The 15,972-nt window shown below is 44.8% G+C and overlaps 3 protein-coding genes and 3 non-coding genes across 9 annotated transcripts in view; all 6 read right to left on the bottom strand.

Moving 5' to 3' along the window:
• Positions 1-3,630, bottom strand: part of DYM (dymeclin) — a 226,699-nt gene extending 223,069 nt beyond the window's left edge. For 2 of the 3 annotated variants that reach the window (XM_074855441.1, XM_074855439.1), the window contains exon 1: positions 3,453-3,630. The gene's annotated coding sequence lies outside the window, so the exon portion shown is untranslated. The remainder of the gene's footprint in view (positions 1-3,452) is intronic. The other variant, XM_074855442.1, reaches the window with a different exon arrangement.
• A 2,841-nt stretch (positions 3,631-6,471) lies between these two features.
• On the bottom strand, positions 6,472-11,150 carry CZH18orf32 (chromosome Z C18orf32 homolog). Of its 2 annotated transcripts, none has more exons than XM_074856013.1 (3): positions 11,066-11,150; positions 8,795-9,047; positions 6,472-8,175 (listed from the first exon to the last, which is right to left on the bottom strand). In XM_074856013.1, the coding sequence occupies exons 2-3, from the start codon at positions 9,020-9,022 to the stop codon at positions 8,101-8,103; spliced, it is 303 nt and encodes a 100-aa protein (XP_074712114.1). In that variant the 5' UTR covers positions 9,023-9,047; positions 11,066-11,150; the 3' UTR covers positions 6,472-8,100. The 2 variants fall into 2 exon arrangements, with proteins under 2 accessions (XP_074712114.1, XP_074712113.1); XM_074856012.1 differs by having other exon boundaries at positions 10,880-11,070.
• Positions 11,151-11,470: 320 nt separating this feature from the next.
• Positions 11,471-15,131, bottom strand: RPL17 (ribosomal protein L17). Its single transcript, XM_074856364.1, has 7 exons — positions 14,990-15,131; positions 14,571-14,623; positions 14,442-14,482; positions 13,189-13,323; positions 12,795-12,893; positions 12,021-12,212; positions 11,471-11,559 (listed from the first exon to the last, which is right to left on the bottom strand). Exons 2-7 carry the CDS (start codon positions 14,608-14,610, stop codon positions 11,512-11,514), a joined length of 555 nt encoding a protein of 184 aa, XP_074712465.1. The 5' UTR covers positions 14,611-14,623; positions 14,990-15,131; the 3' UTR covers positions 11,471-11,511.
• Positions 11,864-11,932, bottom strand: LOC141938435 (small nucleolar RNA SNORD58). Its single transcript, XR_012627281.1, has one exon. It is a non-coding gene; the product is annotated as a small nucleolar RNA SNORD58 (small nucleolar RNA).
• LOC141938444 (small nucleolar RNA SNORD58) lies at positions 12,421-12,488 on the bottom strand. The gene has a single exon (XR_012627290.1). It is a non-coding gene; the product is annotated as a small nucleolar RNA SNORD58 (small nucleolar RNA).
• On the bottom strand, positions 14,716-14,784 carry LOC141938445 (small nucleolar RNA SNORD58). The gene has a single exon (XR_012627291.1). It is a non-coding gene; the product is annotated as a small nucleolar RNA SNORD58 (small nucleolar RNA).
• Positions 15,132-15,972: the final 841 nt, after the last annotated feature.

The following is a 15,972-nucleotide window of genomic DNA, read 5'->3' on the forward strand; positions in this document are numbered from 1 at the left end:
TTTGAAGACCTAAACCCCAAAACTGTCATATTTCCATCCACAATGTATCGGCCTTCACATTAGCACATACCCATTAAGTGGGGGAATAAACCCATTAAGTGACATGACTAATTTATGTTAGGCGTATTTGTCCCCTCTCCCCTCAGTCACAACGTTTAGTCAGAGGCAAGAAGCAGGTACATATTAAACCTCTTGAAGGACCTTTTGCTGACAGAATGTGAATCCCACAAACACCTTTCTGCAAAGAAGTTGGTGTTACTTCAGAGAGGTTTCATTTCACTTTTATAGGTAAATAAGCATTTATAGCATTTAAGTACTACTTTGCCAATTTACACACATGCAATAAAACATGTCTCTAGTTCATTAATACAAAATTCCTCGAGACCTGTTAGGGACTCCTTAATTTTGTCCATTTTTAATGATGCTAGCTACACTCCCACACTAAAACATGATTCTTGTGGCCAAATCTTCCTGATGGTTCAAAGCCCCTAAAATTTGTCAGGAATTAAGAAAATTATAGAGATCGTTTTTCTAACCTCCTACGTATTTCCAGTCATAAAATTTTATTAAATAATTACTGCATCAAGCCTACCAATTTGAGAGTAGAATGACAGCATCAACTTTAGAAATACATCCCATCATAGAGGGAAGAAGTAGTGGTAGAGTAATTAACATGAAAAATTACCTCTATCCTTACTCTTACACTCCTACGTCCCAAGTAAAAGTCAGAACTCAAACACAGCAAGTGTTTTCTGGAATACATGCAGAAATAATTTCTTTAATCTGATTATCAAAACACCATTAGAAAGGAGGAAGGCTGGGTCAAAAACACCTTATACTTCTCTGTAAAAGGCTCAACTTTTCTCCACCTGTTAAATAACTACTACAGGTATACAACATATTTTTCAAAAGTATGAAGAAGTGAAAATACAAATACTAATTCTGCTCTTTGCAGTGGGCAGGTATTTCTTTAAAGGTTTTGTTTGCCCTCACCAGAGATTCCTGCTGCTCGCAGGACAGCTGTACTGGAACTATAAAATAAGAACAAATTGAACTTTAAACAAGAATATCAATGGAATAGGGAGCTTAATAAAAGACTCACCAAGAATATGTAGAACCCATACTGAGACCTGACTTCAGTTTAAGAATATACTGCATATCAGTACCAGCATTACTGGTTTCACCATATCTTCTTTCAGTGACCAAAAAGAGACTTCTATTACCACAAATACAGCAATGGTTTTCAAAAGCACAATTTTACACAAACTGATAAACTCCGATGGATTACAGTGTTGGAAATTTTGTTCAATATGAAAATGGTTTATGACTATTGATTAAATTTGTCCTTTTTTTTTTTATACTCAGTATACCTACATAAAAATCAATTTATAGTAATGTATTCAGTTACTACCATAATTAAAATGGGCAGCTGGATATGACAAGTCATGCTAAACCTAGTACGATTTAATAATTTAAGTAGTTACTAGCTTGGTATAGTTATCTCTTTATGGAAGGGTTGTTAAGGTCACTGTTTACACGTATTTAAGATTTTCTCCCTATTTCACTCTCAGACATAAATAAAACTTGTCTAGTGGCCAAAGTGATGTTTCAAAAAGAAAAATTTAACTACCTTATGAGCTTCAGAAAGACGCTTAGGTGTTCATTAAAAGGTCTCCATTTTTTTTAGTACTGGTATATTTTGCTGTATTTCAAAGATTATACAATTATTCTGGCATTTGTACTCTTCCCACAATTGGGCATTATGCATATTTTACAGCAGAGATATTTGTCTCTGCTTTAAATGTGTTTCCCACATCCAGAAATCTATCTACAGCATAAAAAATGCGTGTTGTACAGAAAGCCAAATCTGTTTTGGATGTATACCTAATTCTGTATTATACTACACACTGCCTATCTCCAGGGTCTACTGCAGATGAAATTATACTTGCCAAACTGTGCAATTACTATAAGGTGCAATATGCTATCAGCTCTAGAGAATATACTTTTAAGAAATGTCGTTTTCATGTTTAACCATCCATTTTTACAACAGTTCACTAGCCACCAAAGAGGATTTCTTACTTTTAGTATCCTCTGTCAGTCATCAGCATGTTAAAAACATCCTGGGATCTTCCTATTCATCTGATAACATCACTGGAATCACCAGAGACATCTAAGTATTAATTTGCTATACTTTTCTACCGAATTTACCACACAATAGTAAGCAGTCGATGCTGTGGTAGTAAAGCATCAGCAGAGGACTGGAAGAGAAGAAGCTGATGGTTGCTTCAGCCAGGTGAGAGCGCAGAGCAGGGTCCAACGGGCTTCTCCCGATGTCGCAACAACGTGAAAAGAGGAAACAGCCCAGGGAGAGAGTGGAAGGAGGCCTGCCTGAGCTCCTGGCAACCTAACGAGCAAGGACGATTTTTAAGTCACCCCAACCAGAGCAACTTCAACGGTTTTTACTTGGGAATTGACAAAACATGGGATTACACAACCCAGAGGCCTGCGTTAGGAAACCGGACCCAAGCCCCGGGAGCTTCTTTCCACTCCCCTGCACTCCAAAAGCGCTCAGTGCAGGAAATATTAACACACTTCTACAAATACCTCCGATGATTGTAACTGCAGCCCAGCATGTTATCCCTCGGCACACGTAATGAAAGAAATCAGATTACAAACTCACTACACTCAACACAAAAGATTAAAAAAAAGAGATAAACAACGCTTTGTGTGAATGCATACAAGACAAAACCTGATGTCAATTAATGTAAGACACAAATTCTCTTTTAAAGCAAAATATTACCCACTCTTATTAAATATTATCCTTCAGAAGTATGAGAAACAACTGGCAAGAGTGACCAGGAAGCAGAGTGAGACTGAGCAGACCCGTTACACTGCAGAAGCAGTCACTGAGCACTATAAAAACCCTCTGGTCCACAAAAGCAGAATGGAAAACAAGCCAATTTTGGAGTCTTTTCATTAATAATAAATGCCATTATGAGCACAAAACAAGAAAGACGGGTATGAACCTCTCTCATTCTGGTTCTGACCGCGTATAAACGCGGAGCAGACCCAACCCCGTGCCCGGGAAGGGTCCCTGGAGGGCGAAGACCGGGGGCTGGGGGGAGTGTCACACAGCGGGGGCCGGCACCCCGGGAGCGGACACCCGGCAGAGCCGGCGGCCCCGGCAACTCTCCGCAGCGACAGCGGCGAGTTACAGCACGAAAGCAGCGCTCTATCGCGATACGAGGCCGGGTGACGGCGGGCGTCGCGACAAGGGGGACAGCCGGGACGTTTAGGGGCGTGCGGCAGGTCCCTGCGCTGTCGCAGCCAGCGCTGAAGGGCGACGGGGCAGAGCCGCTGCGGTCCGCCCGCCACCGGCCGCTGCCTTCAGCCGCCCCACCAGAGCCCTGCGACGGGGCGGGCCCGGAGGCACCGGCCGAGGCCCCGCTTACCCCGTCAGCGGCGCCCGTCCGCTCGCACCGCAACGCAGGAGGCGGCCGAGGAGCGCGGCCCGCACGCCAACCGGAGACGACTCCCGCGGGTCCCGGCAGCCGCGGGGCGGCCCGGCGCGGCCCTGCCCGCTCCCTCAGGGAGCGCTGCCCAACGGCCCGGCGCCGGCGCGCACCCGCCTCCGGCCTTCCACGTCGCCGTCGCCGCCGCCGCCGCGCATGCGCAAGGGCCGGTGCCGCGGGGCACGCCGGGAGGTGGAGTCCGGCGGGGGGAGGCGCGGCCGGTGGACTCTGAGGGCAACCAAGGGGCTTCGACGGGCCGGCGGGCACCCTCTGGGTGAGCCCGGCCTGCGGCGAGGGGCTTCTCCCGGTGAGCCGCCGGGGGCGCGGGCTGATTGCCGCGGCCTCCTCTCCGCGGCGGCCCGTGTTTTCAGGCGGTGGGACGTGAGGTAACGCGAGCAAGCGCGACCAAGAGCCAGAGGGCGGGAAAAGGCGGGGGGGCGGTTTCCCAGGCACCGTCCTGCCCTCGCGTCTCTTTACATCATTATTTCTACCTCTGGTAACCTTCCCGTCTCCATCTCTGAGGTGTTTTTTGTGCTATCGGTAGCTGCTTCTATCAGCGACCGCTAGTTCCTTCGAAAGGTAAATCCTTCCCAATAAATCCTGAGCCTAATCCCATTATCACACTGCGTGACACTAAATACGCAGCCCGGCTCTTAGACATACCCATAACCCAGCTGCGCAAGCCGGCAGGCAGCACAAGTGCAAAGGTGGGGTGTAACCACTTCATATACGTTGCCACGTAAACACAAAAATCTTTTGGCGTAGGGTTTGGCCTCATGTTCCTACAGCGTTTGATCAGACCGCGGCGGCAATAAAAACAGTGCACGGGCGGCAATAAAAACAGTGCACGGGCAGCAGCTGAAGTGTCTATAATAAAGAGGTAGGCCTGTGCGCACAAAAAAGGGGTTGAGAAACAATCCTCACACAAATCACAGGTATTGCTGCATCTATCTACATAAAAATACATCTATTCACAACATTTCAAATAATTTGTTTCAAACACAACAATGAGAGAAAGATACAGCGATGATCTAAAAACATTTCTAAGGGAAAAGAATCACTGTAGCAAGTGTGGTCTTTTAGGCCATTTCAATTAAACTACTGCAGTCAGGTTCACTGAAAAGAAAAACTAACGACAGTCTGCAAAACCCAAAATATTATTTGGTTCAGTGAGTGTGTTCTAATAATTAGAAAATTGCACAAGGAAGATAATCCCTTCTTTCATGTCTTAGGCAGTTTAATGAAACAGAAATAGTTCTCATTGAAGGCAGATTTAGTTAATCTAAGCATAAATTAAATTTCATTTCCTTTATGTGCAGCCTCTGAAAGACTGTTCTTTCAGCAATAATGTTCTGCATTGTACAGACATCAAGAAGAAATGACTCCAAGGACTGACCCTTAGCAGCATGCCCAACAGCTCCCAGAACGCTGGAGCGTGATTGCTACATCTGGGTAATAACAGCATATTGTATTACTGTCATTAGATCAGCTCTGGGGATAGAATTTAACTGTGCTCTATGAACACATCTGAATAAAGATCATTTTGCACAGAATTCATTGTCAGTTTAGACACTCTTAAGAGGCTGATCATGCTCAATTTAACCTGTCAGAATTTGCTTGCAGAATCAGGCCCATCAAAATAACTGGCAACATAAAACCGTCTGAACTTTTATTTAAGAATTTTTTGCACATAATTTCAATATTTTAAAGTTGTGTTTCAGTTAAGTCCTTGGCACCCAGCTACCCTTGCAAACCAACACCCGGAAGGTAGTGTGTCACATTTAGACCTCCCCGTAAAGAAAAAAGCTTTCAATTTAGTTGAATATATTTTCAAATATTGATTTCTTGATTCTGCCTCAATAGATTTAAATAAACCCATACAGCCTTCATACTGAAGATCTTAGGACTAGATTTGCAGAAGTACTTTGGTCCCTTAAGATGCCTCCTCTGCAATTTTCTAAATGTCTTCAGTGTAAATGAAGCTGCTGTTGGTCTGATAAAACTCTGGTAGATGTCCACCTGCCATCGTTAGGTGCCTATGCCCTTTTGTAAGTCTTGCTTTTAGTGAGTAACAAACATACGGAAATTTTCTCAGTTCAATTAAATTCATATATATTGCTCTCTCATGTGAGAATTTCCTTAATTTCTGTCTGCTTATTTTTCTTAAACAAGGCTTTGTGCACTTCTTTGCATCCCAGCAGATGATCTCCGGCACCCCTGCCCAGGCTCAGGCAGTTCATTTCCTTCACCTGTTTTTTGACTTACTCTTTGCGGAACTATTCACAGTAGGATTACTGACCTGTTCTTGGAAAAATTTGCAACACAAACCTCCTGAATGAGGCACTTCTGGTGAAGAGCCTCATTCACGAAAGTTTTGTGATGAAGATTAGTCACATTACTGTTTAACTGCAGCTAATGAAAGTACTGAAACACCATACCAGAAAGCTCAAACGGTGTCATTTTACTTGCATTATCTGCCTGTTTGGCTTTTTGCAGTCTTTTCAGTAGGCCTGGTGTTTAAATAGGGTGCTGGCACGCAGCTAGAAGCCCAGCTGAGCCTGCAGCCTAATTCACTATACAGTTTATTTTCCATGTTACTGCTTCCTTGTATAATAATGTCCTAAATATCGCAAAATAATTAATTATGTACACTTTGTAAATTGACTGCATACATTTACAAATTAAAGGAGTCCCAGTACAGCCCTTGTTCTACTTTTTGTCGTGTTCACAGCTGTCAGAGGTGAATGTATTACTCCAAAACTTCGTCCTGTTTCTGAGATGCGTGACATCTGAAAACAGTGGCTGAGGTTACCTGCCCTGGGACAGGAAGCACAGCGGAAGGGACAATCTTTCCAGCAGTGCTTACAGTGTAAGAACACACACTCCTGTTTCCCACCCCTGTCTTTTCTGCTACACGATCCACACAACAGTACCTGTGAGAAGTTATAGGAGTGCACAGTTAGTATTGTTATCTTTTATTTTGTGAATTACACCATGCATGCATGCTCAGAATAATAAAACCAGGTTTGAGTATCACAAAGGGTAGGTACTTCACCCGTCTGGAAGAGAGCTGTATCTGTGATGCACTGATCAGATGGAGAATAATGTTCCAAGAGTGATGCAAAAGCTGATTAAAGAGCAATACCGAATTCACTTCCTAATAGTCTAGCTCATTAAGGGAGAGCAAACAGTATTAGGCAACGTCTTACAAGGAGTTTTCTGTGATTCAGCTCATTACAGAAGTAATGGTTGTAGCAGCAAGGGCCCGACACCCAGCTGTGAACATTGCAGATCGATTCACACAAGATCTGACAAAACCAGGTAGTGGTAGGAAACAATACACCTCACCAGAGGCGTTTGGCGGGCATCAAGCCGAATAATTAATTATCTGGTAGAGAAAACATGGTCGCAAGAACAGCCTGTACATCAGTGACAGTTCAAGGACTGCATATATAAAAAGATAGGCCTTTTTAGGCATGCCTTAGGTAGGACTTTTGGGAAAACAATAAATCCTAAATATCAGTCCAAAATTGCTGAAATGGTTTTGGTTTGATTCATTTGATTTAGCAGAGAGGACAAAGCAGGAATTATCCCTTCTGTTCCTTACTAAGCACATGGACAGCTAAAACATTTCACAATTGCACTGCGATGTTGGGATGCAAGTCAGTACCAGAATGTGTCTTCCCAGGACAGACTTCCAACGCTGGACTTGCTCAGAGTTCACTTTATCATGAAGTCAGTAGTTTTATGACCTCCTTCTGCCTGGGGCCCGTCTACAGGTTTTCAAAGATTTTGTTACCACTTTAGATACCTATAGCTCAGAAGCCTAAGAACAATTGTACGAAGCAACTTATATTTAAAGAAAATCCTGGTTTATTCTAATTCAAATTCTACAAGCATGTTAAGAGATTTTAGTTGGATTTTTTTTTTTTTTTAAGAGAGAACTGCACCATTTCAAACTGCCACAGAATACAAAGCAACAATTCTCTTGCATCATGCCCCTGCTCCTCCTCTTCAGGAAAGAAAGGCACAATGTTTCAAGAAAAATGATTAATGGAAGTATCAAATCAAGGCTTTCTCCTTTTAGTGGCCTAAGTAAATTTTGCATGTCACGTAACTCCTTTAGCTCATTTACAGATTTGACATGAAAAATCTAAACACTTCATAATTTAACCATGATGCTTATATTGCCACAATGTAATTCATACTTCTTTAGCAAGTTCAAGAACAGCTATAGTTTTTAAGGTGAAAGCCTTAAGTATTGCACTAGCAGTTAGTAAAACTAAAATGTTAAGATAACATTTATCTTCCAAAGCTAGATTTATTCCTAAATTATTTAACCTAAATTCTAATCACACCAAACAGATGAAAAGTAGTTCCAGTGAGGAAAATGAAGAACTTCAGCTTTCAAACATTTTAAATTAAGAAATGGGCTAGCTGCCATTTTAGTGGCAAGAGAGACTCTCATGTAAGTGATAAGGATTTTTATTCCGCTAAAATGTGCAAAGAAAAAAGTCTCAAAGTGAGAGAATTATCACCAGTTCATATTGGACACAAAGGAATAAAAAATCCTTATGAATAAATTCCTTTAATCCATTTTCTTGTCAGAAACTTCTGTGGATCTCTTTGCAGCAATTCCATTTGCAACGCCATTGCTTTCAAACTGCAAATACAAGATAGCATCATTAATGGGATGTCAAAAAAGGACTTCACACCCAGAACAGTAACAGTAGCTGATGAAAACAGCTTTTAGAAGCAAGGCCAGTGAAGATCTGTGAAGAAATGCACAGCGGGGAACCGTGGTGGTGCCTCTTTAGATTTACAGATAACTACTGCTTTGGGGCCGGGGGGAGGGGAATGAGCGCAGAGAGAACACACACAAATCTTTGCGTTTTGTTAGAAGAGATAAATAATAAATGCACAATTTACACACACTAAACATTTCCCCCCATCATAAGTGGCAGAGCTGGCTGAAGAGTGGGGTTTTTTTAATTCTGCTTCATGTATCTGGTGTGACGTACCAATTATTTGACTTATTCCTTCTCTGAAAGAATAGTCAGTCATAAAAAAAAAATAAAAATTAACTAATTCAGAAAACAGGGGCAATTCATATCCTTCCAAGATCTACCAGAAGCCGTCTTGAAGCAACTATTTCTATCTGGCTCAGTACCGGTAACTCCCTCTCATAAGAGAATATCCACAAAAATGTCTTAAAAAACATCCAACTATTTATGGGTGCTTTATCTGGAGTTTCCCTAGTTAGCTAAATGCATTAATCTTACTTTATAAATTCCAGACTCATCCTCCTGATCTCTTTTCGTGGCTGAAGGTGCCCATGGATTTCCAGCGCTGCCTCCTTGACCTTGTTTTGTGGCTGTTTTTTCTTGCACAGCTTTCTTGGGCCACACACGCTTCACAAAAGGTGCGATCACGGGATAGATATACGGTTCAAGGAATTTCTTGTAGACCCAGAGGAGAACCGGAATGACAATACAAGGAATGCACACCATGGCTCCCTCTTGTTCTGTGACAAAGCTGGTGAGGGAAAAAAGCAACAATTTAGGATGACAGTGTTTGTATGCCATGAGCTAAGAAAACAGTCTTAAATAAGGAGTAAAGATTGTAGCTGATATTCAAATATAAAAGACTCTTTTAATTATAGATTAACTGTCAAAGTCTCAAAAATGCTGTGTTCCCATGTTATGAAGTCCTCAACAAAGGGAACATTCTTGACATTTTAACAGAAAAAGGTATAGAGTTTGCTATTAATTCATCACTCCAACAGCTCAAACTTAGAAAAACAAATTCAGAAAATAAAAGCTTTTGTTTAAACCACACAAAAACAATGAGCTGCAGATATTAGCCCAGTTCTTACTGTATTACAACAGAGGCTTTTTCTAGTTCCCCTTTTATTCAAGGTGAAATTAAATGGCAGGACTCTAGTGCATCTAATGGCTTGCTACCAGCAAAGGGCAGGTTGGTGGGAGGGGGGAAGAGAATCCCAGTTAGGATTTGAGAAAAGGAGAATATGGGTTACTTCCTTCCTTCTGCACAGATTTTGGAAGCGCTTGATCCCACACCAATCCCATACAATTGGCCAAACTATTAGAAAATGAATCCTTCCCTCTCTCCCAAAAGCAGGAAGAAGTCTTCAAAAACGGCAGCCTGAAGCCTGCGATGAAAAAAGCAGAAAACCACAGCGTGGGGGTGGAAAGGTACAACGGGGAGAGGAAGCAGTTAAGTAGGATTAGAGACGTCCCTCTCAGTGCTGATGAGCAATACATTAGATACACTCTGCTGCACAGCACAGCTCTGCCCTTCGCAGGATTCAAGGCTGCTGACATGTGAATTCTTACGTTAAGAAGCAAAACAAAAGCTTTCCAGGATGGAGAATGAAGAGGCAGATGTGTACACTTCGTTTTGGGTTCAGTTTCTTTTTTTTTTTTTAAGCTATCCTAAAGATTTTAGCCCCAGGCCCTGTGGAACAACTTGGTATCAATTTCCAGCTGACCACTTCCAAGAGTAGTTTCAGCTACTTCAAACGTAGTTTGAATCTGAAATTGAGACAATATGAGTAAGGTAACCCATTAAAGCCGTTCAAAAAGACAATTCAGCTACTCTCTCTGACATAGCTTTCTAGATACTAAATCTTCAGCCAGAAGTTTTGGATTTACCCATTAGCTAGAGAGCGTAGCTGGAGGGAACACGCCAGGCTGTTTTTCTGTCTCTGCAGCCACTTCATGTCAAGATTCCAGACCAAAAAATAAGTCATACTCCTGCCAGATGGAAAAACAAGGCAGTGGAAGCATAACACCGCTCTTAATACATTGAAATACTGTTCACGAGTTTCTTCCGTGATTTGGTGATGCTCTGTTGGCTGCATAGCTGGCAATTCATTTTTAGGAAAAAAAAAAAGGGCAAACGGTCCAATTTTAACAGCAAGCTTATTTCTTTGTGATACAAGCTTTTGTTCCCCTCTGTGCATCGGGGTCAGCAGAGAGAACAGGCATGACATTGCAAATTTAAGTACGTTTAGTCTTTGTTTCCCATGTGTAACTCAGTTATTATGGAAATAGAAAACAAAAAAGGCTACTCGGACAAAAAGGTGAGGTTTTTTTTTCTCATAAAGGCCGACCTAGTCTAGAAGAGCTAATTTAGTGATACGTTCCAGTTCTGCTTCTCTGCAGGCCGACGCTCAGTCTCGAACATTCCCCCGAAGCTAGGCCAGCCCTCCCGGTTTACGGTAACCGATGACCAGCGCCGGCATTTCCCCTCCCCTTGGTACGGAGGTAAAGGCTGGAGCGCAAAGGGTTTCCGAATCGCTCAACCTCCCCTCAAACACACCTCAAAACCCAAGACCTCCTCACCTCAGCATGAGCCGTTACGCTTCGCGATTCACCCCCTCCGCTCCTGGTTAACGGACCCGCTCCAGCCCCGGGGCCGCCTCCAGCCGGGCGGCCATGCCCCGGGCCCCGCCGGACCACGCAGGGCCGCCCGGGGGAGCAGCCCCAGCCTCGTCGCAGGAGATGGATCCCGCCCGGCCTCGCACTCACCTCAGCCCGTTACCGGACGCTGCTGCTGCTGCTGCTTCCTCCTCCGCCGCCGCCGCCGCCGCCGCACCGGAAACAGACCCCGCGCTTCCGGCTGACGCACGCCGCGGCCTGACAACCAATGGGAGGAGGAGGTGTGCGCGTCACGCGACATACGCCCCGCCCCCCACGCCCGCCGGCGGGAATCGCCTCAGGCCCGGGGGTGTCTGTGGGATAGGACCCCCCGGTGTTTGTTTCTCCATTATTTTGTTTTATACATGAAAATAGTCCTAAGTCACCACCGTCCCACCCCGGGTGAGGTAACGGCGTGGGTGGGAGCAGCGCTGACTGCCCCCAGCTCCCGTCACCCATAACGTGGAGCAGATTTACAGTAAAAGCACCAACAGAACAAAGCAGCACTCGCACAAGAAACTTTGAAGTTTTATTTATGTACACCTGCTGTGTCACATTTACTCCCGAGCCATTAGCTTTTGCTTCTTCAGCTTCTTCTGGGATATCTGAAAAACAAACGCAGAAAATGAGAACAGTTCACAGTCATCCCTTGAAAGAAGTGCTGAGAATTGTTAGAAATTTCTTCACCCATTTAAGAAACGAACCACTAACCATACTTGCACGTAAGTACAAGTCCCTACAAGCACTACACTGCTCACGGGATTTCAACTCGATGCAAATTTTACTCTAACAGCTCGGATTTACATGCAGGGATGGAGAATGCTGACTGCTCTGGGGGAGGGAAGAACCATTTCCATGAGGAAACCATTTTCCTAAGCTCTCCACAGTGTGTTTACAGTAAATATTGAGGTTGCTCAGAAATAATTTATTTTTTTTCATGGGTACTCCAAAGGTGTCCTAAGATAGTCATCACAGCAACCCCTCTCATCTGAAAAACGCAGAGCATCAACACCCTCGTTTCTTGCCAGTGACATTAAAGACAAGTGAGGACACGATGCTTCAGTACCTTTTTCTTTTGAGCAACTTCTTCTTCTGGCTTGGGAACGATCTGCTCCTTCTCGGTGAGGATCATCTCGATGTGGCAGGGGGAGCTCATGTAGGGATTGATCCTGCCGTGCGCTCGGTAGGTGCGCCTGCGCATTTTGGGAGCCTTGTTGACCTGGATGTGCTCGATGACCAGAGAATCCACATCAAGACCCTGGCAGGGGGTTGAGATAACACTTGTGACTTGTTTTTCCTCTTCAAATTAATAACCTCCGCAGCAAAAACCATCAATAACCACCCCCAGAAGCTCATCTCAACTCGGCGGTGTCACAGAACTGAGTATTTACCAAGAAAGCACCAGCTGAAGTCAGAAAAACACCAATCACCCTTCTACAGGTCATGATGGATTTAAAATGATGCTGATGGCTCAGGAAAAATATTATTATTTCATGGTTACTCCAAAGGTGTCCTAAGATAGTCATCACTGCCATCAATCACCAAATTAAGTGCCGAGTATACTACAAATTGACCAAGAATCCACAGATTTTGCTTTCTTTTGTAGATTTTGAGATCTAAGCCACGTTTATTCCAAACAGTCAATAGCCACAGAAAACTAGCTACCTGTGAAAAATTACTACTCACATTTTCACTTGAAAAACACACGTAGCCTACTTCAAACAAACAGCACACCAAGGCCTCTGTACAACTCAGGCCTTGTCCCACCACCGAGTTCCGGAGCACCCGACACAGAGCACGACACCAACACTCGGCATTGAGTTACCCCTGCATGACCCACCTTGAGCTCAGCGTTGCTCTCCGCGTTTTTGAGCATGTGCAGCAAGAACTCGGCGCTTTTCTTGGGCCAGCGTCCCTGCGTCCAGCCCCATTGCTTGGCCTGGAAGAAGAGGAGAGTTCTCTTTTTTGTCCTACTGCAACACAACTTGCCTTTTACATGCTGTTAACTTGCCATCTTTTAGTAAGATCGGATACGAAAATAATTAAATTTGATCAATGACTTGACACTGCAAGTTGATGCAATGCTGGCTGTACTGGAATTAAGAGTAACTCTTACATTTTAATACAACATTATCATCAACCATGACAAGTCTATTCTCCACACTGCCTCAACATCCATCTTTCTCTCTCAACGAGCCAAGGCCTCCCTCCCACGTTTCCATCTCGGACCTCACCTGGGCGCATCTCCCGACGCCCCCGTTGTAGCGACGGAAGGGAACGCACTGCTTCTTCAGGGTGACGTCCTTCAGGTACTTGGTGGCCTTGCGGATGTGCATGCCCTTGATGGCCTGGGCCGTCTCACGTGTGTTCTACCAACACAGAGCACAGCAAAGTTCCTTTTAACACATCTTTCCAAGTTACAATGCGGGCAAAAGCACTTCTCTCCCTTTCCTGGATCCTATTCTTTTTGCTACAAATTCAGTTTAAAAGAAACAGTTGCAGAGAAGAACAAAATTAAAGAAAAATTAACAATGCTTTTTTTTTGCTACCTGCTTTTCTAACCCTTGGTATGACCTCCATTACTGAATTTGTGGCTCTGGCACATCCTTATTGGTTTTTAACCTAATGGCTAGATCTTTCCAACGAGCAAAACTAAAATTTGAGTATTTATATTCTTCATTGCTCGTCTTTGGCCACTAATCCAAAAAAGCAGGAGCGTGAAGGGGAAATTCCTACTAAAATGTCAAATATGGCACCACAGAGCAGGCGACAAGAAAACAAGCTACACAAACAAACTACAAGCAATGTAATTATTTCTATGAGGGAATTATAGAAGGGAGAGAAGGTTCAAAAAGAAAAATCAAGCATACAGTATCACTGCTTAAGGCAGCACACTAAACATGACAGTCAGAGAGTAACTGTGATGCTACCTGATCATAATAAAGGAGTAAAGCAAAAGAAGTGAAATCTCTCTTTCACTTGCACTATATAACGCCGAGCAGAGAAATATCCGCTCAGCTTTGGTTTTGTGGTTAACTCGATCATGTCCTGCACCTTTTCCAGAGGAACCCATATCCTCATGCCAAACACCTCAAGCCTCTCCCCCCGCCATACTTCTCGCCCAGCAGCACGATCAGATGAACACAATGTTCTTCCCAAACAACCAGAAAGGCGAAGTAAGACAAATGAAATAGATCAGTAGCCCAATTCCTCCTCCTCAATTCCCTGCAACCGTTTTCCTGTTGTATTTTATTATCTAGGTCAGATGGGTAGCTCTTTAAGACACACCATCTTATTTTTCATCCTGGGGATGGAAACCCTTAGAAGCAGTTACCGCAAGCACAGGCCATAAACCTATGCTACCACCCTTAAGTAACTACATAATAATACAGGAGAGTAAAAGACACTGCCTTCGTTAAAAAAAAAAAAATACAAAAAACCCCAAAACAAAATGAATTTATGTTTCCTTTATCCACACGCGAAGTACCTTGAAATGCACTCGCAGGTTGGACCCCCGTGACTTGCATGCTGCGGACAAAAAAGACCAACTGTTAGAATTAAAACCTCCACGGCTTCAGTAAAGGCTCCTAACCAACACTCACGAAAAACAACTCACATTTCGTGGGGTTCTCCGGATCCAGAGAGTAGCGCACCATTTTTGGAGCTCAACTGCAAAGCAATGAAAAAGACCCCATATTACGCTTCTAACGTAGACATGCGGACGGGTGTGTTGACCTTCCTGCTGATAGCTAACTGAAGGAGCTGCTCAGAAATCACGCATTCTTTTCACAATTAAATCCAAAGGTGTCCTAAGAAAGTCATCACCGCAGCCATGGCCTCTCCCCAGGGCCTGCTTCCACCTCACGCCCGCCTGCCATCTCCGTCCCCTGTCCGTCCTCTCCCGCGCCATCCCCCCAAATACCGAGGGCGCCCGGTGAAACGGATCGAGCCCTCGCCCCCTCATCCCTCCCCGGGGCGCCCCGGGCGGGATGGGCCCGGATGGACCCCGCGCCCTGTCCGCCATGGCCCCCTCACCTCAGGGCGGCGGCGGGAAGAGGAAGAGCAGAGCATGCCGGGAGCCGGCAGCGCCGCCAGCTCTCGCGAGAGCCGCCAGCCCTCGCGGTGCGCCCCGGATCCCGCGAGAGCCCAGCCGGGATCGGGGGCGAGGGGCGCTCGGGGGGACGGTGGACGAACGCCCGGGTCAGGGCGGCACGGTCCCGTGTGTGAGCCCGAGGTGTGAAATCGAGCGTGCGTGTGCGCCAGGCAGCGCCTTCGTGTCTGTGGGCGCGGGGCTCCCCACAGCCCCGGGCCCGGCCCCGCAAAATGGCGCCGGGCCCGCCGCCCTCAGGGCTTAGCCCCGTCAGATCCCTCGCTGTCCGGGGAAGAGACCTCTTTTATTCAGGAAGGCCTGTCCGCTGGAGCCAAGACACAATTTTATTAACCCTCAGGTCAAGGCCAGTTTTGTTTACAGACCAGAGATCGGTTGAGACTAGACTAAAGAGCAAGCCCAAGGGCTGCAGCTAGATGGCAGTTGAGGATGGGAATAGAGACGAGCACGTCGCTGAACAGAGGTATCCAAGAGATGAGACCGAAGAGATTCATGTTTATAAATTGCATCTGGTATTTATTGCACCACTATTTAAAAAAAAAAAAATACTTGTTAAAAATATTCTTTTTTCCGTTTTAGGCTGCGTTTGCAACTAGAACTGCTTAGGAAGTTTGACGAAGCAGCAGTTCAATAAACCCAAAACATTTCCTGACAGTGGTACCCAGCTCCAGCAAAAGGCTCATTGAGAAGAGCTTGACACGGTGGAAAAAAAAAAAGCATCTTCCCAAGGGGCCAGCAGTCTGGTGTCCAAGCACCTCCCTGGCACGAGAGAGTCCAGGTTCAACTCTGTGCTTAGAAATCAGCAGCGCAAGAATTTACTGCCTGTGTAAATGCTCTGACCGTAAGGCTACTTTTGGATCTCTTTTTTAGCGCTAAAAACCCTCAAAGCCTTGAAGCTAGGATTTCATGC

Source organism: Strix uralensis, chromosome Z, assembly GCF_047716275.1.
Source record: "Strix uralensis isolate ZFMK-TIS-50842 chromosome Z, bStrUra1, whole genome shotgun sequence".
Lineage (NCBI taxonomy): Eukaryota > Metazoa > Chordata > Aves > Strigiformes > Strigidae > Strix > Strix uralensis.